Raw genomic sequence first — 22,175 nt, 5'->3', positions numbered from 1 at the left:
TGATGAAGAATATGGTAACCATGGTGAATGTGGTTGGTTTTCATTGGTTGCAAATCCAACAGTGGAGAAATGAATCTAAAAATCTTCATTTTTTTTCATGATGGATAGGTTGATTTAGTAAAAACTTGGGTCTATTTAACTGTATATTTCCCCTGTATATTTATATTCTATATTCTTGATTGTTTCATAGAAACACGAAGCATCAAAGGCCATTGTGGCCACCATTGACATCTCAGATTCATAGGCGTGACACAATTGCCCAGAAGATCATCCACATTACATCCATTTAAGCCGTGTGTCTGATATACATTCATCCATCCACGCCCAAAGGACAAAGTCAACGAGAGAAGCTTCCGTCTTGGTACCCGGACTCAACGGTGCGGTGAGTTGTAGTCTGTCATTCAGCGATCGTGGAGGTTCAAGTGGGCAGTCGGCGAGGCGTCCGTGACCAGCATTCGGTGAACTCAGACCCCATGATCTGCGTCCATTCACGCGACCTCATTTATAATTGCGGTAACTTGCGTCAGCGGAAGAAATGAATGAGTTGAAAAAAGGTGGCAAACAGCATCCCTTCTCAGTCTGTCAAAGACCCACGTGAATTCTCTTTCATATGGCTGCGAGGAATCAGTTGCAGGACTGCCACAACACCCCCAGGGTCTGTATTTACCAAAGCGATACGAATACGGTGATTACAGCTGGAGGTCAGGTATGATTGCCAGCAGTGTAGGTGGTGTTCAGTGGATTTTGAGTGAGTCGGTGGATGGATCTTCCGTTACGGTGCAATCCGTGGCCTAGAGATAATCCTCGAACACTAGGGGCTTGAAAATTCTCAATCACGGCCTTTCTCATCGAACTTGGTATCTCGCTACTACTAGCTCCGGAAGGCAACATCGAAGGTGCACAGAATATCATAATGGTGTTGTGGGACTGGGCTGGATTTGGCAGTGGTGTGGCTGTAGTTCTAGCCCGAGCATTGACCTCATCCCAATCACCGAATTCGGTGTCGGCGCAGTGAGACTGGCTGCGAGGAATCGGGTGCGAACAAGGCAACGTTGTCAGGGGATCGACACGGTTTCCCATGGTAGGTAAGAGGGCGACGTTTCCGGCAAGAACGGGACCGGCGATGACGGAGTCCTTGACACTGCCGACTCACCAGGCGAGGAATTGTACTGGTGTTCACACGACAATGATCGACTGAAAAATGGGTTGATGAGATTGCGTGCGGCTTACGTTGGTTCAGGAAGCAGATTTAAAACATCTAGTAGAGGAGAATACCGCAAGCTTGGGGATGATTCGGGTTACGTAAGAACGCGTGCATTGTAGTGAGAGCGGGAGCACAGTAAAACGTGGAAAGTAGTCCTGAGTTCGGTGGTTGGATCGCCCGAGAGTCAAGGAGCGGTGCGGTTCACGTTTGCGATTATCCGGCCCAGAGTGAAGGTTGAATCTTGAGGTCGAATCTTTGTGGATACGATGGGCTTCCTGGCTTCCACAGTTGGAACTCGTGGGCTTCTGACGCAGGGCGTGACAAAAGCTCATTGCACCGATCGTGACACTCTTACGGGGAATCGAAACGGCCGACAGTCGTGCGCATCTGCAGTGTAGAGAACTTTTTCTGCAAACTAAGTGTAACGAAGACGACAACGACGACGATGAAGACTACCATTGTTGGTCTTACGTCACCACCACACCTGTGGGGTCATATCTCATCACAAGCCCTAAACCTCAACTAGAATCTCGATTCTAGAGAAGTTCCGTTTCAAGTCGATGCTCCGACAGGAGCTGTGAGTGGTAGACCCCAATCCCTGGAACTGATACGTCAACGATCACACATGTATGCCATATCATCTAGCACAATCTTCCACGTGCAATCGACCCCAGTGCAGTCGGACCCAGTTTCTCCAGCATAGCCGTTTCTCATTGTTGCTGCTCTACAATCACAAGCTGAACTTCATGTGTGTATCTTGGTCATCATTCTTCTTCTTCTTCTTCTTCTACTGCTGTGTTTAGTTTAGTTTTGCTAGTTTGTCTGTTGGAATAGATTTGTGTAATGCACACACAACCCTGCAAAGCTTACGAGGAGGTGGGAGGTATAATAGGCACAAGATTCCGTTCGGTGCTGGCACAATCAAATGGGGCAAGAAGGGTTATGTAGCTGGTAAGTAACCCTTGTCTCAGTCATTCCATTCTATAAGTGGAATCTAATTTCAACATTGGATATTCTATAAAGAATCGTACTTTACGCGGAATATGCGCACTTGTCAAGTTGGAGGAATATAATACAACGACAAATGTATACAAATATACACGGATATCATTAAAACATGGGAGGGGGGTTATTCTTAGAACTCAATGAGGAGATATTATTATCTAAATTGTTTTCTAAGTTTAGAAAAGGAAATTTATTCTCCAAAGTTAGCTACCATGCCAATGTAGTCAGGAATTATTGACGCAAAATAATACATAAAATTAACCCTCACATTGAACATTCTTCTTAAACCCACAATCACTGTGATTTATAAGATTGATTGACAACAAAAAGATTCAAATGAAAAGATTGAGCACACGAGGATTGGTTTAGAATTTTTGAAAAAAATATTATTCTGTGCAACTCCTAACTTTAATAAAGAACCACTTAACTGAAAGTGAATTACGTTTGCAATATGTTAAGGTTCAAAACTAAAGTATTTGGCACTTAGTAAATTTTGCAATATAGATTTTCATAAGCTTTAAAATATATAAATACATATGATCATTGTCATGCTATATATAGCTGACTCATGTATAAATTTGCTGTAACGTTTTCTTTCATGTTTCTTTTTAGCCCCAAAGCATTGTGATCCATGTTTTATTTTTCACCTTATATTTTATAAGATCATATTAAAACAAAATTACAATAAATTGTCTACATTAAAAAAATAAAAAATCATAAATAAATAGGTCTTTGAAACTTGAAAAATGTCACTTAAAAAAATAATTTAATTCCAATTGTCAATTTATACAGAAAATTAATAATAATAATAAAAGAAATGAATGAAATTTTCTTTTCAATAATATTATAATAATAATAATGACACATATATTCTTATTTCTATTCAAAACATTGTAATAGAAAATTTAGAAAATGAAAACGTTTTTTCTTTCAAAAGTAAGCATATAAAAATGAATCCAGGTATTTTGAGAATTTGTATTACAGATCTTGAAGTGTATTAATTGATTGAAAATATTTTCGCATTCAAATTATACAAATCAAACAGAGCCATCCATATCCATGACTATTCATAACAATAAGAGTTGTCAAGCATACATGATTCAACAATAAATATATATCATACAAAAAACATTAGCTAAATCTTCTTTAGTGAAGGGTTATATATATATATATATATATAGTGCATTACATTAATGAATGCATTTTTTTACTAGATTATTACTGACACGACATACATGAAGAAAAAATATACATATATATATATATATATATATATAATTTTTTACAATTTGAAAGACCATAAGTTTTTAGTAATTTTGGCATGATTTTTAGTAATTGCCAAACATCAATTTTATTATATTATATACACACATTAAAATAGATTGCAACATGTTTTTTGTATTGTTGTTTATAGAAAGAATTAGAATAATGATAATAATATATTTTTAGTGGTGTATAGTTGCATAGTTCATGATGTAATTGAACACTTTCTTTCAAATGTATGTTCCCTAATGTTGTACTGTGCACAAGATGCTCATTGACTGTATAACAAAATTTAAAGGTTGATGATATAGTATTCAAATTTTAGCTGTATTTTGTTTAAAATAGTGTTACACTCATTCATGAATCAATTCAACGAACCAAATGAATTTGCACTTCTACCATTGATTTCACAATCTGAAGAGGGCACCTGCAAGTGTTAGTCACTAGCAATTGCATAGTAAGTCATGATTTTATATTTTGGTCAAATTGTTGAATGTTTCACTTTTTACAAAGTAAATTTTGTTATTGAATGTTGAAAGTTTACAAAAAAAAAATTCAATATATATATATATATATATGTATGCTAAATGTATACTTGTTTATTTTTATTTTGAGATTCAATAAGTGCAATAATATGGTGATTGGAATCAGAAATACTAGTAGAAACATGTGCCATTGAGCACTACAATTTTTGACACATTCATCTATTCCCTTGTTCATTCATGCTCATTGGTTTCCATGTTCTCCGTGTTCCCCAAGTTCCCTTCGTCAGAACCAATCAAAAGACTTCTTTGTACCCAAGACCTCTGCTAAAAAAAAATGTAAACATATTATAAACAATTTATATATATATATATATATATATATATAAAGAAAAATTAGATTACAAAATTATTGCTTGTGTATTTTGTGAAGTTTCAAATATTGTTAGAAGATCAAGTAGTAATAACAATCATGAACATTTAAAAGAAGATTTGTAGAATATTAGAGGTAACATACAATTCTTTATATATAAATATCCTTACAAATAAAAAAATATAAAATAGAAACAACAACCCCAAAAATTCTATCAAAGTTGTTGAAGAATAAATTATCTTCATATGTAACTATATTATTCTTCAAGTGTTCCAAGTTTGGTTGAAAATAAACAAATAAATATATATATATATATATATATATGTCAAAAGACATAAACAATACAAACTCAAGTGCATGTATATTTGAGTGCAAGGAGGTTGTACACATGGAAGCTTGTTTTAAAAAGATACACTACAAAAGTCTTACAAAGTTCCTCAAGTTGGTAAAAATGTACTCTCATTGAGAAGCCTTGAAACTTGGATACAGCATTAAATAAAAAGCCATTATTCAGCAGTATTTTTTTGCCTTATCTATGTCTTCTCTTCATTCTTTCACACTATCCAGGAGATCCATGACCACAGATATGTACAAAACCTTCAAACCCCCATTTCACATCTTTGGCCAATTCTTTGTGTTTGGATATATAGTCTACAACATGGCACATAAAATGTTTTAGTTTTATTTTTATTTTTTATGTGTTTCTCCCCTCCCCTTTCACACAAGTTTGTCATATTGTTGTTGGCATCTCAAGTTTACTATTATTTATGTTATTAAAATTTACCATCTATCACTCGCCATAAATGCAAAGGAAATAAAATACAGAGATTGATTTTTATTAGTATTTTTAATAATAGCAAGCATGTTGCTGTGCTGATTTGGGTCATTCAAGGCCTTCCCCAGCACTTCATGGGATGTTCTGTCGAGCTTGTTCTCTCTACCAAAACCTAATACCAGTGTCAAACCCAAATCATGACTTGCCTTGAGTAACGGAAACAAAAAAGGGGGAATAAGTAAAGGAAATGGCAAAGGAAAAGGGGGGCTCCATCCCATAATTATTGGTATGAGTAGTGGGTACATTCATCATTTTGGCTCATTTATCATTATTTTTCTGAGATGATTTGCCCCCCAGCACCACTACCATTACTACTACTGCTACTTTGGTATGACACATACTTACACTATTTAACTATATCTATATATATGAGTGTGTGAGTGTGTGTGTATTCCTCAGCAGCAAAAGCCAGCCCAGGAAGAAAAGAGAAAAAAAGCAAAAGGCAGGGGGGACCAAGATTGGAGATGTGATCCTTTGTCTTGGGACTTGGAATGAAAGGAAAGGGAACCCAGCCAGCCCACAATGCACATTGTTGCTTGATTCCGAAAAAATTAAACAAAAACCCAAAATCAAAAAGCAATGTAATGGAATTCCACTTTCTTTTCTGACAGAATCAATGAATTATTAGACCATTATTGTTTATTTTTTTTTCCTTTTACTGTTACTAAATTTTGGGAAGTGGGGGGGGGGGTATAAAAATGCATGAAGAAATAGATATTAATTATACCCAATGCCATGTAGTGCCAAAGAACTTTGTGTTTCACAATCTCTTGAGGATTGTGCTGGAATGGTAGCTTTTTGGCCCATAATCATATGGTTGTGTGTATAACAAGCCCTTTGGATGTCCAACTACCTTGTGATTAACAATGATGTCATCATCCCCTTTGCCAACCACAAGAGCCTTTTACTTTGAGAAACACACAACCAATGAGCTCAAAGTTTCCTCTTTTCCCATGTCATGGTGGATTTTGTAGGAAAAGAATGAAAAATTAAATAAAAAAAATTAATGAATCCAAAGCTTTGCAACATCGGTTTCAACATCAAAAATTAATAAAATCATGTTACAGGTGTTAAAGTTGGTGTGTTTTAGTGTACCCTTGGGTTCATGATCTGGGTGGGAGAAATAGGATCAGGGCTTGGTGGGCAACGCCAGATAGATATATATATATAGAGAGAGAGAGAGAGAGACTTTTCCATGTATATATAACCCATTTTTAGGCATACTTTCTGCTCACCCAACTAAACAAATGTACCCCATCAAGTCTGCAAATCCCCAGAATGCAGAAGTCCAAGGTTCCAGATGGTTCTACAAACAAGTCCCTTGCTAACTCACAAAACCCTAAAAAGGAAGCTCAAGAGTAGGGTATGAGAACTTCCAGTTCACACACACACACACAGACAGAGTCAAACATTTGAGATTTAGGGTTATAGAATTCATAATTATCAAGAGGGGGGGGGGCACATGAGATCCTTGCCCTGTCCTTTAGTAAAAAGTGAGCATCATGTGATCATATGCAAAGGCTTTGCGCAGCAATTAAAAATCCTGTTTCTAAGTTTCTTGTTTTGGACCTATTCTTCAACTCCATGCTCAAATCCACATCAAAGCTTATATAATAAAAAATTTGAAAAACAGAACAAAACAAAACAAACAACTGAGTGCAATTGCTAGGTATACACATGCAGCGATTTCTACAGAACATGGAGACAGAACAATCAAACTAATTTCCTTTGACGTGTGGCTGCAGATGCTTCAGTGTTGAAATATCATATCTCCTGCCTGGAAATGCCACACATTATAGACAACCCAATTGCTTTATTTTATTGTATTTTATGCAATTTGTAGTAACTGCAAATTTTCCCCACAGAGCTTGGAGCATGAGAATGTGGTGCTTTTTAACTGCACTCCAGCTAGACCCAAATAAATGAATGGCTAAAGGCCAAGTGCACTTGGAGTTCGACACAACACAATATAAAGAAATTTCTGAATCAAACAAATCATTTCTAAATGACAATCACACCATTTTAATATAGCAATCATGGAATCCAACACCCCATGTGAAAGAAAAAACTTCACAACACCTATCCATTATTATAGATTAACTTTTTAGTTCATCATGTTCTTTCTCTGAATTTAATTTGTTTTACCCACAACTTCACATTCACATTGTTATTCTTTTACTTTACTAATACTGAGCACAAGAACTATTTAGTTACTTACGACAACATAAACAGCACTTTTTTATTGTTTACTATGTGATTTATTTTGATTGTTCATACTAATTTTCTTCATGTGGGGCCTTGTGATTTATGTAACTGTTTTTTTTTGCCAGTGCTCTAAAGATGTCAAAGCAGCACACAAAAGCATTTTCCTTGTGTTGCAAAAGAGCCCAGGTAATGTTTTTTTTGAGCGAGAGGCAAGATGCATGCCACATTGAAGAAGAGTGAGAGAGGAGGAAATGAAGGAAGAATATTCCACCCTTACTATTTGGCAATAGGGTTCACCCATTCTCTATTTCTTTTCTTTTCTTTTCTTTTCTTTCCTGCTCCTCATAGCTGTTTCAGAACGTTAAAGTTACCTTTTAGTACTACGGTACCAGAATAATTGTTGTAACAACGTACACCTTCAAAAAAGGAGCACTATTCAACCCAAACCACAAAAATAAATTAATTAATTAATTAAAGTTGAAAAAGGAGAAGAAGGCCAAGAGAGGCAATAGGGGCCTCTATTTGATACGCATTAAATTCCCTCAAGGTCCCCAACAACGACTCCACAACATCCAATTCATATTGAGTCTATTTCCCAACCTCCATTCCAAACAAAGAAAATTATTAAACTCCTTTTATTCCTTTCTACATCCAAAGTAAAAATGATGCATAAACTCTCTCTCTCACATGCAAAAGAATACGTTTTCCTCGTATGAGTTTGAACTTTACTTATTGTAAAATTAGGGTTTCGGGATGTGGCGAAAAAATCGACTAGGTCACGGCCATTGCAAGAAAGAAACACAAAAGTGCAGGCCGGGCCGGGCCGGGTGGGGGGGGCTGAGGATTTGTCCCAACGAGTTCACTGGAGGCCAGTCTTGGCAGCTGGCTGTCGCCTTCCCCTTGGACATGGACGGACGGAAGTTGGGAAATCGCGGGCGAAATCTCGTCGACCGGGCCTCATGGCCACGTTGGCAATGGAATCCAGCTCCCCAGTTCCTTTCATCATTGTTTACTGGTAATCGTGAATCGTGAATAGTGAGTGGAGCCCACAGATCACGCTTCACCTCGAAAAAGTGAGCCCATTCGTAGAAATGCACAATCAGCACCACGGGAGACCAAGCCATTTTTAAAATTAGCTTGGTTCATACTATACCACAATGTCCAAAATCACTACACTGTCCTAAATCAATTCATATTGAGTAAACTCTGCTTTTCTATGAAAATTTCATTTTGAGGGTCAAAATTTTAATTAAAAAACCAATAACTTTCTCCAATTTTGCAGGAGTTTGTGGATTTTGTACCAAAGGGAGAGAGCCACGTCAGGAATGGAGGGCCATCTGAGGGACTCGGAAGTCCATTGTCCATGAATACTATGGAAAGACACTCTCAGATCTCCGAAATCACATGGATTGTCTGCCAGAGCGTAGTGAACCACATGGAAGGGGGAGAGGAAGGAGCGGAGAGAAACCCGCGTTGCTTTTTCTTTTTCCTTTTCCTTTTTTCCTTTCTCGATTACTTTTCCACAATATCGCGATTTCCCTGCTGCACCTCCTAATGGCTGTTGGGATTCCAGCTGGCATCCAGCTAAGACTTTTTGTCCACACGTAAGGATACAATTAATGGGGGCCTTGTATCCCATTCCTCAGATCCCTCTCATCTATGCTGATTTAGCCCCTCTTTCTTTCTGGCCCTCAATATATCAACACTCTCATTACTTCCCCTTTCACTTCCTTATTTCTGTTTCATAATAAACCCCACAACTTGGTCTCAATCCAATACTCACGTTTATTTCATTTTGGCAACAGCATGAATACAATTTCGGGGAAGATCTTTTGTACAAGAAAAATTTACAAAAATCAAAACGAAAAATGGATGTAGCTCTAATCATGTATAAATGTAAGAAATAAATGTATATTTTCCACAAGTAAGAAGTTCCCACCCCTCTGATTAATCGATGTCGTGCTGTAACAATGGCTTAATGAACTTGCCAAAGTTCAAAATGCAAATAATGAATGGCTTAATGAAACAAGCCATGGAAACTGCTTTCCGAAATCGTCCGCTGAGGCGTTTTCGATTGACACCCGGAACGATAACTACCCAGATTTGGATTTGGAACAGGTGCCAGTGTGGGCCGTGATCGTACATACGGCAGGCGTACGGACCTGGTCAAAGTTGTCCTTTCTCATCCCCAAAATAATAATAAAATAGGAACAATGAAGGGGAAATGACTGACGCACTCTTTCAAATTCTGAAGCATGGTTTATAAATATATATATGTGTGGGTGTGTGTGTGTATTTTTTTCATAAACATTAAAGTTCTTTTTACAAGATATTAAAAAGGAACTTTCTGGAAGTCATGGATGTGGTTAGTTGTGTAAGGATATTGGGTGACTAGTTACAATTTGAACCTTAAGCATAACATACAAGTAACTTCTTATTTATTTATTTATTTTATTCCCTTTTATTTTAATTGTTATAGTTTTCTTTCCAACCCTGTTCAGAAAAATTATACAAAAATGAATACATAACACTGGATGTAAGTCTCAGGCATTACAGTCAGCCTGGTCTTTGATGAATGTGACCTTACATCAAGCTTTGAAAACACAAAATCACTGTAATTCACACAAACAACTATATCACTCATTCAGCAGTTTTACACTCTACAGAAATCAATCACTTTGCAGCAACTGTTCAGCCTTTATTTATTCTTTACACAAGTTTTTTAAAATGCTTGGTTTATTTTTCAACAAGATATTACACACACATACCCAAAAACTTTCAAGGACCTAAAAGTCCATGTTATCTCCTTTAAAACTTCAAATAAAAAATCCCTGCCATAGTACTCACACATGCTGACCAATTTTCTGAATGGTCTCTCCTGCCACACAAATGTGAGAATTTTGATTAATCTAGCTGTCACCAACTGAACAGCATTGTGCTTCTGACCATACCTGTTAAAAAGAAGGAATCTCTTGTTGCCAACAACAATGACTGCATATTCACTGCATCATGGTTACTCATACAAGTATATAAATAAGAACTGTTTGTAAATGAGACATGCCACATTTGGCTGGACTCTTGGAATGGCAGCCAGATTCTGACACTGCCTCTGGGCTTCTTTTGACTAGACATTCTTGTGCATATAAATTGTACAAAGTGCTAATGCTTTTGAAGGAAATTTAAATAAATGGATGACTTTTGCTATGAAGATGTTTGATGTGCTTTAAATGCATACTGTTGTTGCATTTATATTTCAGAACTGCAGCATTTGATGGGGCTGTACATGTGGATTAAAAACAAAAGCTGGTGATTGGGAAGGTTTTTTTCCCAACATTTCACATTGCTTGTCACATGGCAAAACATTGAAGTTCTTCAACAACTGTGTTACTCAGACAGGTTTGAAAGTTTAAATCCTAAGCTTTTTTGGCAATCAACACTTATTTGAACAAGACTTCATTGTTTTCTTTTGGTAACTCTTAATAACAAGCCAAAATAGTTTTGCCCATGTGGACCTCATGTGATCTGATATAACATTATGAATTGAAATAGAGTGGTCCAAGGCAGCCAGCTCAGTTCTCTTCTTAAAAACCTCTGGCATTCAAAAGAAAATAAATATGGAAGTGAAAAAGGACAAAGAGCCAACTTACAACTCCAAATGCAGCATTCTAAAGTGCTGCATCTGCTGATTAGGATATAGAACTCCCAAAATGCACCACAATTTTTTTTTTTTTTTATTGATTTTTATATTCTTGAATTTCCTTGATCTCCATGCAGAATCTGCCTTTTACATTGCATCAAGTAGTACACAACCACTATTATACAGCCAGTCAGGATCAGAGGAGATAAGAACACAATATTCTCAATTAGAAGGTAAGCATTTACCACCTATGAAGAGCACATTATTATCTCAGAAAAGAGGTCCAATGATTCCCATTGATCAACACAGTCAAGTATTCCATTGTTCCACTTGACCCACAAACTCCACATATGTATCAAAACTAACAACTGCAGTATTGATAATTTAAGCCATTGAGAATAACACACAAATTTTGTATATATATATATATATATATATGAACCATTTAATTGTTTATAATTTGTAGAGAGAGAGAGAGAGGAAGAAAAACAGTAAAAAAAGTAAGAATAGGATAGCATTGGTAGTAAGCATTGAACTGGATGAATGATATATATATATTTTTTTCTTTCTGTATTCATTTGTTGTGTTCTTTTGGGGGCTGAGGAATTGCATTCTGGGATTTCTTGCTGTTGCTGCTGCCCCTGCTTCTTTGACTGGTGCCAATACTAATTGTGCCTATGATTGGTGAAGCTTCTGGACCAAGCTGGATTGACACTGGGCTTGACTGGTCTTACACCCCCCCCCCTTTGGGAAATAGACACCACAAGCTCCCAGAGTCACATCCTTTTTTTCCCCCCCATGAGAAGCAGAAGCAAGGACAGAACCCAATCATATACAGAGGGAGAGATGCCCTAATACAATGCCAATTGTATGCCTCTCTCACAAACACACGAAGATCTCCATGTGTAGAGTCCCATAATTGGGTTACTGCCATTCTCAGCATCAATTCCAGCACAACCTCTGACCACATTTTTCCACCTTTGGTCCCCTGAGAATAGTATGCCACTGGGATATCCAGGCTCTCCCTGGATTTCCAGCATGTTCTGGACTCTTCTTGCTCATGATTTCACTTAAAATTGTTCTTAATCTAAAAGATTGGTTCCAACCCAATGGGTTGAAACTTACCCACTCAGATGAGCCTCCAGGCATTGAACCCATATACATGAATAGATGTGGTTATGGCCTAGCTGGCATTTGGGTAGGGCCCTCTCTCCCTTCCTGGATTTGTATGCAAAGGAGATAAATGTGTTTCAAGTTTTGTGGCCAGAGTATTGTCTATTGTTTCAACTGTGACATCTCTACATCTAAGTTTGGTTTGATCTTGCATAATCATCAAAGTTCAGAGGTACCTACATTTGCCTCTTTGTTCTCAACCCTTGTTAGAAATGGCAGGATGGCAAGCTTAGGAAGTCTTGCTTCTCCTCCTCCTACTGCTCTTGCTTTAATGGCTGTAAGCATCCATCCATGGGTGATTGATTAGGGCTTGGCCTTTGAGTTCATACTCCCTGAGATTGGATGGGACACTGATGGCACAATCCAGACTTATCCAAAAGGGAGAGAGAGAGAGAGAGAGAGAGAATGGAATTGAACCTTGTGAGCACAAGGGGGAGAAACAGAAGAAGAAGAAGAAGAAGAAGCAGAAGAAGAAAAAGGGAGGTGCCATGATCCCATTCTAGTGTTACAACCTCTGCTTTCCAAATTTGAAGGAGGCAGTTGAGTGTTTCAGCATTGGAGAATGTGAAATAGCCCCTTTCAATTTGTGGATGGATGCATGAATTTGAATGAAATTGTGTAAAAAAAAACATGGGTCTGAATATGAGGATGTGCTTAGATGGAAGGATTTATAACATGCATGTTTGTGTGCAGAATAGTTTAATTTCATCATGGATATTAACTTGAAGACAGGTGAGTTTTTTTGTTACACAAGTGGTTCAAAATAAAGGATATCTGAGTAGCTAAGTGAAAAATAAAATAAAAATGAAGGCCAACCAGTTAACCCTGTTTGGAATTTGTCCCTTTGAATCCTGCAACTTGGTAACTCATGAATAATTATGTGTGACATAAACCACTGAAAAGCCTCATGAACAGTAAGTAAGAAAGATGGAAACGTGTTACAACAACATACATCATGAATCAGACATCAAAGTTCAATTTTATTCAATTTAATCCATGTTTCCTTAAGAAATTAAGCATGCATAATTAGCCTTGTCTGGAACAAAAGATACAAAAAAAAAAAGAAGGAAAAAAGTGACAAAAGGTCTGTAATTGTAAACACAAGGAAAACAACATAATGCAGCTAAGCTGGGTTTTTGTTTGGTTATCTCAAGCGAGTGTAGAATCATACACAGCTGCTGATCTCAACCACCCATCACCAACTTGCCGAAGGGTAAACACACTGCTACACGCCCATCAATCAAACAAACAATCAAATAGACGGTGGATGCAGTGTAAACAGTGAGCTCCATTAACTGCCGTTGCATGACGCGGGTGGAGATTGGACACACCCCAGGTTGGGGACAAGCACCGAAATAGGCAAAAAGACACGCGAGGGTGGTCTGCAAAAGCGAACTCGGGGGAGGGAGGGAGGGTGCTGGCTGGCTGGCATAGATGCCATCCCCACGAGAATTTGCTCCCCGACTGTGGCATTCCTGGCATGGGTCCCGGTCACATAAATCACCCCTCGCCCCCCCCCCCTCATGCAGTAGAAAAAATTTCCTCTCCTGCTCGCGCGTATGCACGCTCTCCTCTCTCTCTCCCTCCCTCCTTCCTCCCTCCTACCTATCTCTCCCCACTACTTCCTCACTTAGTGTTGGTAGCGCCGCAAGGTACAGAAAGAAAGAAAGAAAGAAAGAAAGAGAGTGAGAGAGAGCGAGAGAGAGAGAGAGAGAGTGTGTGATACACAGAGACAGTGAGTGAGAGAGCCTGGTGCCTGCAGAACGAATAGTGTGTGCTGCCGCTTCCAGCCTGCCTGCCTGGGTCGGCCCATCGCCTGTTTCCTTTACTGGTTGGTTTCTGGGCCACCTTTCATCCCACCCCCCTCCCCTCCATTGTGAGCCCTATTTACCTATTTTGTTAGTTATGCGTACCTTGAGGCCTGGCTGATGTGGAGCTTGTGTTTTGATGTTTGCAAATTTTGAATGTGTTGTCACATCAGTTGTAGATGTTGGAAGGGACTATCGTGTAGTGGAGTGACTTGAGTCCGGTACATAGCATGGCGGTACGGGTAGAGGTGATGGAATTCATGATTATTTTGTACTAAGTTAGGGAATCTTTAGGAAGAGATACATTTTCGATGAGGAGTCACGTATAGTTGTCAATCACATTCAAAGGATTTTTTTTGTTTATTATTATTATGTAAGAGAAGAATAAAACTTCTCTGACATTCAGCTGGTGGTGAGTGATGCACGCACTGCACAGGAGCTTGACTGCCGAATCCGGTTAAGACTCACATTTATTATAAGATGAACAAACCACAAACAAAATGCTAGTGATAATATGTTGGACATTGTCTTCTCTGGTGTAGCGATGAACTCCGCTTTCATTCCTCCCGTAGGCTTTGAGACGGGCATCGCGTGTTGCAGAATGTTGCCTCGAATGCACCCGTCAACAGAATTCCTAACACCGTCGAACAACAGTTAGCCATTCATCAACGACATCCGTGCCAGGTCCGGGATTTTTCTCACGCCATGCCATCACACTTGACCTCCGAGGTCAAGTATCTACCGTGCACACACAGCTTGTGCATTGCGTAGTCGACGAAAACCCATTGTGGAATCATGGATCCTACGTCGACGCACATGTTACGCACGGGACACAATGCTCATCTCGTGCATCGGACCTTGGCCTGCTTCACTAGGCCCGGGTACATTCCGTTTTCCTAGGTTGGTTTCATTTGCTACTTTCCAGCGAGTCATTCGATCGCTGATAAATATATCCATCTCGTGCGACTACACGAGGAAATGGCAGTGGCCACCTCGACATAACTAAAAATAGCACGGCGACGAGTCCTTACGTGTAGATTGCTGATCCCTGAAGCTATGGTAGAGCATTCTGTGGTTCGGTTCACAATCTTTCTCTTCAGTCGAGGTATGATTCTTGGTGACGTATCTAGAACAATGATTAACTCATTACGACATGTTCTGTTCCGTCCCGTCTGTGCAGGTCGAACCAGAGTCGTCGTCAAGACTATTTGCCAATTGGCACTCACTTTTGTTTCTACCGCTGCGCACAATCCATTCTTGCCCCGGATTCATTCGCTTCATCCGAGGGGTTTCAAAAATTATGCCTGTAAACATTAAGTTTGTCGTGTCAGTCTTCCTCGACTGAACGTCGACAAGAGTCCTCGAAGTTCACGGGGTCTCAATCCGTGGTGGTAGTGAGTTGGGCATACCAGAATCCTTTCGCGTTTGATTAGGCGGGAAATTTACAGCTGCAGTGACGGGAGGGAGGTTGCTATATCAAGGGAAGACCAGGACGCACGGTTATGGCTGTCCAGAAAGAGAAGAAAACATTGCCGCTGAAGTCCTTGAACCACGTCTCTCGCGTTTGCCGCAACGTCCACATTACTACTCGCTTCTACGAGAAGGTGCTGGGCTTCATCCCCATCGTCCGCCCTGATGCTCTGAAGTTCGACGGAGCATGGTAAGGATAGAACGTGGTTTAAAACTTTCTCACATTCTGACCGACCAGCTTCAACTTCGTAATGTTGAATGGATTCCTGTTACTCTGACTGCTGCGTCCATAATATCCGAGTAGGGTATGACTATTTGGGTTCCAAACGGTCACATTGCTTTGTTGTTGACGACTTGTGATCATGTTCTTACAGGCTTCATAACTATGGTATCAGCATTCACCTTCTGCAAGCTGAAAACCAGGAGCTCTCTTCACTTCCTCCAGTGGAGAAGGAAATTAACAGCAGAGATGACCACATATCTTTCCAGGTATGCAAAATGTTCTAATCTATTACATCACTATAACCATGACCATTGTTGTCAAATGGAAGTTCCATACTTTTCTGCGTAATGGTTCTGACGAGAGGAGTGCCTTTGCCTGGGTGGACAGAGCGACTCTATTCTCGGGGTAGAGCAAGCATTGCAAGAGCACGGCATCAAGTTTACCCGAAAGACTATCGACGAGAACGGTGTGCTGATTGAGCAGGTCTTCTTCCACGATCCTGATGGTTTCATGATCGAGATCTGCACTTGCGAGAATCTCCCCATTCAGCCTCTAATCACTACCCCTAGCAGTATATGCAATCTCTCCCCTGCATTGTCAGCCCGCTGAATGTGGTAACCGAATGCAACCTATCTCTGCCATCCTCTAAGGGAGGACTAGATCATAAGTCACCGCTTGACCTATCACATTTTCTCATTGAGAGACGTTATTAGCTTTCTGCCCAGTCTCGGTAGAATATTGGTTGGAAGCCTCGCATCCATCAGAGGAGAGAACTACTAGCTGGCTCAGTATAAACAATGGCTTTCGGATTCCGTTTCGAAGTAACTTACTCCATGTGTGCTCGATGTTGTTGATAACTGGTATACCATTTAAATAACTTTCCGGAATTTTCCTTCACATTTGCACCACATCTGCCAATTATTGTCTCATTGTCACGTGTCTGTTGTGTACACTTCTACCAGTTGCAGTGTAATTAAGTGAGAATAGCTGCATAAATTCACTGAAATCATGACTACTTTTTCATGTGCCGCCCATTGCTACACATTTTGCTCATTGTTGATAGTACGACGAATAAATCCTACCACTACACTCTGAGCAACATGTTTTCACACAACTATCAATACATGAGAGGAAAAATCTTAAAAGCTTGTGGTAGGTAAAACACATCTCTCTCAGTTTCTTCACCTTAAACAAAATTCAATACTTTCGTAAAGGAGTCAGTGTACACCTAACAAGCAGCCGATGTTGTATGTACCTGTAACCTTTTCATTCCACAATTCTGACATAAAAAGTCAGATCAGGAAAATCTGATAGCATGCACACCCTCTATTCTAAAGTGGATGAACTTCGTAGAGAAATATGATATACTTTCTCATCAACCAACAACTTCCATGCTTTCCATGCCTACCACCAATCACTGCTTGTCAAACATTTCTACCAACCGTCCATCTATGTTGGAAGCATACCAATGCAGTTCAGTGACAAGCTTCCTTTTTCAACTTCGGAGCTGTGAAAACCACTCTTCCAAAATGCACTGATCAAAGTTTTAAAACATTACTATTCTCCCTGAATGTGCCATCAACATTAACAGAACCGAACTGTACAAACTTGTATCGATCATGTGTTCATACTTCATTTAAAGTAGATGTCCGTCCCCGCAGGAGCATCACAAGTTTCAGCCATCCGGACATGTGGACCATTCTCATTCTGTTCATGCAACGTTCACAGCGAAAACAAAAGCCCCAAGACTTCTCCTTTGTTACCCACCACCATAACATTCCAGTCAACCGCAGGGAACTTGGGGCTTACTAGCTCCATCACGAAGTATTGAAGCAAGAAGCTCCACACAGTTTTGCCCTGCACGTCAGTACATGACAGGCCCATCATGATTTCAGAGCGTTTTTAATGCGTTAGTACAAACCACCAACTACAAGGATCTAACCAGAGAACATAGGAAATATTTCTTAATGTACTATATCCTCCATGGGAAATTTCTTTACCAAATCCCAAGGTCACGTGACATTGCGAAGAGATTTTCATACGAAACCATTCCAATATTCGTCGGGAGGGATGCTGATTCTACGACACCAAACAATTGAAGAGGAAGGTGAAAGGTGCTTCATGCTACACAGAATAAATCCAAAGATGGTGGTTCCTACTTGCCATTTTCGGAGCGAAGGATGCATCTACGTAACTGCATCCCTTGCTAAACAATCATAAAATTATAACTACTAATGGAAATGGCACTCATCTGTATGTAAGTAAGTTTCTCTAAGACAGCTGTGATGACCCCCGCCGAAACACATACATGAGATTATGCCACCTATGATATTCTTTTCGTTTCTTCGTTTTCAGGATCCAACCGATCTGGATTGAAAAAGTCTGGGTCCTTATGTAAATGTATGGCAAGCGATTAGCGAAAGCTGGAGATGTACGAGCTCTAGGGTCTAGTGAGCCTTATTAACAAATGAAGAGTGACCCATGGGGTCAAGATTGCAGGACTGCTGCGTGTTCATGTCCGCGCTAGGTGCCTTTTAGGTCGGCGAGATCCGCATGCACCTGTATATCGGCGATCTTCGCGTTGGAATTCGCCCAGCTCTGGCGCTCATTCTCCGACTGCTTCAATACGTAAAGGAGCAGCATTTGTTGGCAGTGAGAGAGTGATGAACCTGGGACAAATGGAAGCGACCACAGACGCTGCCCAATCCGCGCCTCACACAATTTTTTTGATCCACAGCCATGGCTTTTGCTTCGAATACACAATACTTTAGAATCTGAGTAGAGTAGAGATGATCTCTGCTTCCTTGGACGAGGAATTAGACATGTGGTTCAAAAGGAAGCAGATTAATTGTCACTAAGGAAAGAAACATTTCAGGGATAGGGCAAGTTTAGGATTAAATGGGCACTTGTATAGATTGCGTTTTGGCTGGTTAATGAAGAAGCTGGGAGATGAGGAATGGCACATCTATGGCGGATGGAATGTTTGAGCGCCTAAATCTGAAAGAAGTAGCTCTTTCCTAAGCTCTAGGTGCTCTTAAATTTGCAAATAGATCCCATTCATTGTGCCTATTTGAAGGTGAGATATTACCTCATGGTTTTGAATGGAACTAATCAAGTTTTTAGTGAAAATCACCCCAAGGTTGATTGAAGGTGGACAACAATATAGTATGTACCAAAATTGAAAATATTTCTATTCATGATGCAATTACTTGCTTTGTAGGTGGAAAATCTCCCTTTCCTTCCCTTCTAATATTTTGAGTCATTGATAAGCCAACTAGAAAAAGATTTAAGTAGATACATTGAAATAAGAAAAAAACTTAAGCAAAAGTCACTTTTATTTGTAATCAAAATCAATAGTAATAATTATAAATAGCTTACTTCTTTTACTTTATAACACCTCAATATGATTGTGTATTTTTGAAAACTAGGACTATAACATTGATTCCAAGGCTATTTGGAATTCCAACCTATAAAGTTGCATGGGAGCCTTTAAGGTCTTTACTTAAATAATTTTGAAGGAATTATCAAATGAATTAAAAAAAAAGTAGCTCCTTGAGTAATAGCTTCTTTATGCTGAGTTCTTGGCACTAACTTAAACAACTACAAATTCATGATTTAAGATTTTGCATGGTTCTAAAATCTAGAGATAGATTGAAGCTAGAAGTACAAGTATTGAATCCAATCACTATGAAGAAGAAACTAATCTTTATTAACTATAACAACTTATATGTATAATATAGATTTTTCTTTGATACAAAACATAAAATAAAGAAGTGTACTATACTAAAATAAACCAAGAAAAAATACATAAATAATCTAAAAAAAATTTAAATTAATTAAAGACATAATAGAAAAGAACATATACTTTATAAAGATTGTCTTTCTAATCAATTAAAAGATAGGAACAAATACACTAAGTCCAATATGATATTGAAGGATTTATAGTGGTCTATAGGCCAAATTCAAGGAAAATCCAAAGTATTCAAAAGTCATCAATCAAAGGAGAATCATCTACATAAAAGATTCTATTTGTTAGGCACATCTCTATATGCAATGAATCTCTATTTGCTACAACTTTTTACTTGTATGAAGAAGAAATATTGATTATATACATCAAGTTAGTTACTATAGAATTCATATTCTAATGGTATTTAACCACCTAAATAATATTTTAGTAAACCTAGTGGTAAATGAAGCCTTTGACAACATTGCATCTAAACAACAAGAAAGAATTTTTAATTAAGCAATCATCTTCATTACATGATACAATTTGTAAAATATCCAACCTTCAAGCCATCATTAAAAAAAGCCAACAACACAAGTAAGTTGCTCCTCCATTAGTCACAATTTTCTTTGTTGTCTTTATAAATTTGCTGCTAATAGAGTCAAATATTGTGTATGGTAGACTTATCAAGACTCAAAAGCTATTGAGCCTTTTAAGAATAATATTGCACTTATAAATTGTTATCCATACTCAAGGCCTATAAATTAGTCTTGAGGCCATATATCAAGCCATGACTTTGACTCTTATATTTATATTTCCTAAAGATAATCTCTAAGTAGCTATCCAATCATTAACAAACTTCTTTTCCATCTTTGATATCTTTTGTACTTTAATTGTATTAAAAAACATTGTGACTATTGAATTCTATTGACTATTGAATTCATATATTGTGACTTTTGTAATTTTTTTAAAAAATATTTCTTTAGTAAATCAAGTATGCAAAATTTATTGGTATTTAGCATGATCAAACATATGATTTTTATAACATTAAGAATTAATTTTTTTCTTGTAATTGCCAAAACAAAATACAATAGTCACAATGTTGTGTTATGTAAAATTTAACCTAAAAATAAACTAGGCATTTGCTTATATGAAATTATGATTTTTTCTTAGAGTTGGATTTACAATCCAAAAAATAATATATAAGCTGTTTAAAAATACCTTAGAAATTTCAAATAATCTAAAGAATTCTATTATATTATATTAAAATTTAAATAAAATTTAAATAATCCTTAAAAAATTAAATTTTAATAAAATCATAAGAAATTATAAAAAAATTATAAAAATATATTAATAAAAATTTAATAAATCTTAATTAAACTTTGATAAAATTTTAAGAAAATCCTAAAATTCCTAACCAAATCTCAAGTAAACCATAATAAGTTCTAGTAAAATCCTAAGTAATCTTCATATGAGATTTCAAACTTCAATTATTGTTATATTAATAATTTATTTTAATTTATTTTTTTAAAAAATTAATTTATTATTTAATAATAAATACACAAGATTTAAAGATAATCTACTTTACAAATTAGAAAAAATGTTCTTAATCTATTGTCAAAGACATAAATCTTAAAGAAAGAAAATCCTCAATACACTCTTGTGTCATTAAAGAGAATTAGAAAGTTACTTAAAAGGTGATATAATATTAAATTAAAATAGCTATTTCTAAAACTAAGATAACTAGAAAGTCTTGAAATAAGACTAAGGAATAGAAAGGCATTGATAAGAGTGAAGAAGACTTTACTCTTGCCTCCATATATACTCTTAACTAGGAGCTACGTGGCAATGTCCTATAGGACCTTCAAAACATGTTGACTTTGCAAGACATGTTGTCATGATGTAAAATGACTAATAGATGAAAGGATGAAGAAAATATCATATTTTTGAAGATCTTATTTCAAATATATTGTAACAAATTATCTTAAAAAAATAGATAATAGTCAAGGAGTAGAAAAATTAAAGGTGTTAATCCTACCTTTTTGTAAAATAGGCTTCTATTCACTTTACAGGACCAAAAATAAATCAAAATAAGGTAGATTAGAAAAATAAATAATATAGGCACCTTTGGAAAGAAGTTAAGAGTATTTTGTAGCAAAAATTACTTTAGAAACCTAAGAATTCATACCCGGAGAGGACCGGTTATGAATTTGGATCGAAATTAGAGCCCTTGGCACAAAACTAAGCTCCTATGGTAGTTTAAGGATTTTTTTAGAGATCGAAGAGTATGATTTGGAAGCAAACTTGAGAAGAGTTTTTAAACATTGATTTTGAGTGATTTGAGTGTATATTGACTTTGTAAGAGCTTTGCAAAGTTAGGATTTGTTTTAAGTGTCTCTAGATTTGTGAAATAAAATGGGTGATATTTTTTGGAGAATTTCATAATTTTGGCAATAGATCTATATGTGAAATTTTAAAGATTTGTGGATATATATGTGTTTGATATATATTATAATTTTGAGCTTGATCGAATAATAGAATTGATAATTATTAAATTTCAAGTAGGTTGAGGTCTTGGAAATTGAACTTTGAGAGGCAATTAGAGTTTTCAAGATTTTTAGTAATCTACCAGTTGGATTAGAGTAAAATTTATTTGTAAAGGTAGTAGAGTTGATTTTCTATACATATGTAAAATTTGATAATAATCGAATGGTTTGAAAGGGAGATTTTGACATTGAAATTTCATCATTTAGATTTGAGTAGGAAGGTGGCT

The 22,175-nt window shown here is 37.4% G+C and overlaps 1 protein-coding gene across 6 annotated transcripts; it reads left to right on the top strand.

The window, feature by feature from the left end:
• The first annotated feature begins 13,714 nt into the window (after positions 1-13,714).
• LOC112276842 (glyoxylase I 4) lies at positions 13,715-16,575 on the top strand. Of its 6 annotated transcripts, none has more exons than XM_090247213.1 (5): positions 13,715-14,008; positions 14,586-14,866; positions 15,166-15,645; positions 15,830-15,944; positions 16,066-16,575. In XM_090247213.1, the coding sequence occupies exons 3-5, from the start codon at positions 15,488-15,490 to the stop codon at positions 16,285-16,287; spliced, it is 495 nt and encodes a 164-aa protein (XP_090103339.1). In that variant the 5' UTR covers positions 13,715-14,008; positions 14,586-14,866; positions 15,166-15,487; the 3' UTR covers positions 16,288-16,575. The 6 variants fall into 6 exon arrangements, with proteins under 6 accessions (XP_090103339.1, XP_024364363.1, XP_090103338.1 ...); XM_024508595.3 differs by having other exon boundaries at positions 14,586-14,885; XM_090247212.1 differs by having other exon boundaries at positions 14,528-14,866.
• Positions 16,576-22,175: the final 5,600 nt, after the last annotated feature.

The sequence above is a fragment of the Physcomitrium patens genome, chromosome 24 (genome assembly GCF_059467195.1).
Source record: "Physcomitrium patens ecotype Gransden chromosome 24, ASM5946719v1, whole genome shotgun sequence".
Taxonomy (NCBI): Eukaryota; Viridiplantae; Streptophyta; class Bryopsida; order Funariales; family Funariaceae; genus Physcomitrium; species Physcomitrium patens.
Note: the sequence above shows the minus strand (reverse complement) of the source record. Positions and strands in the feature narration are given on the sequence as shown.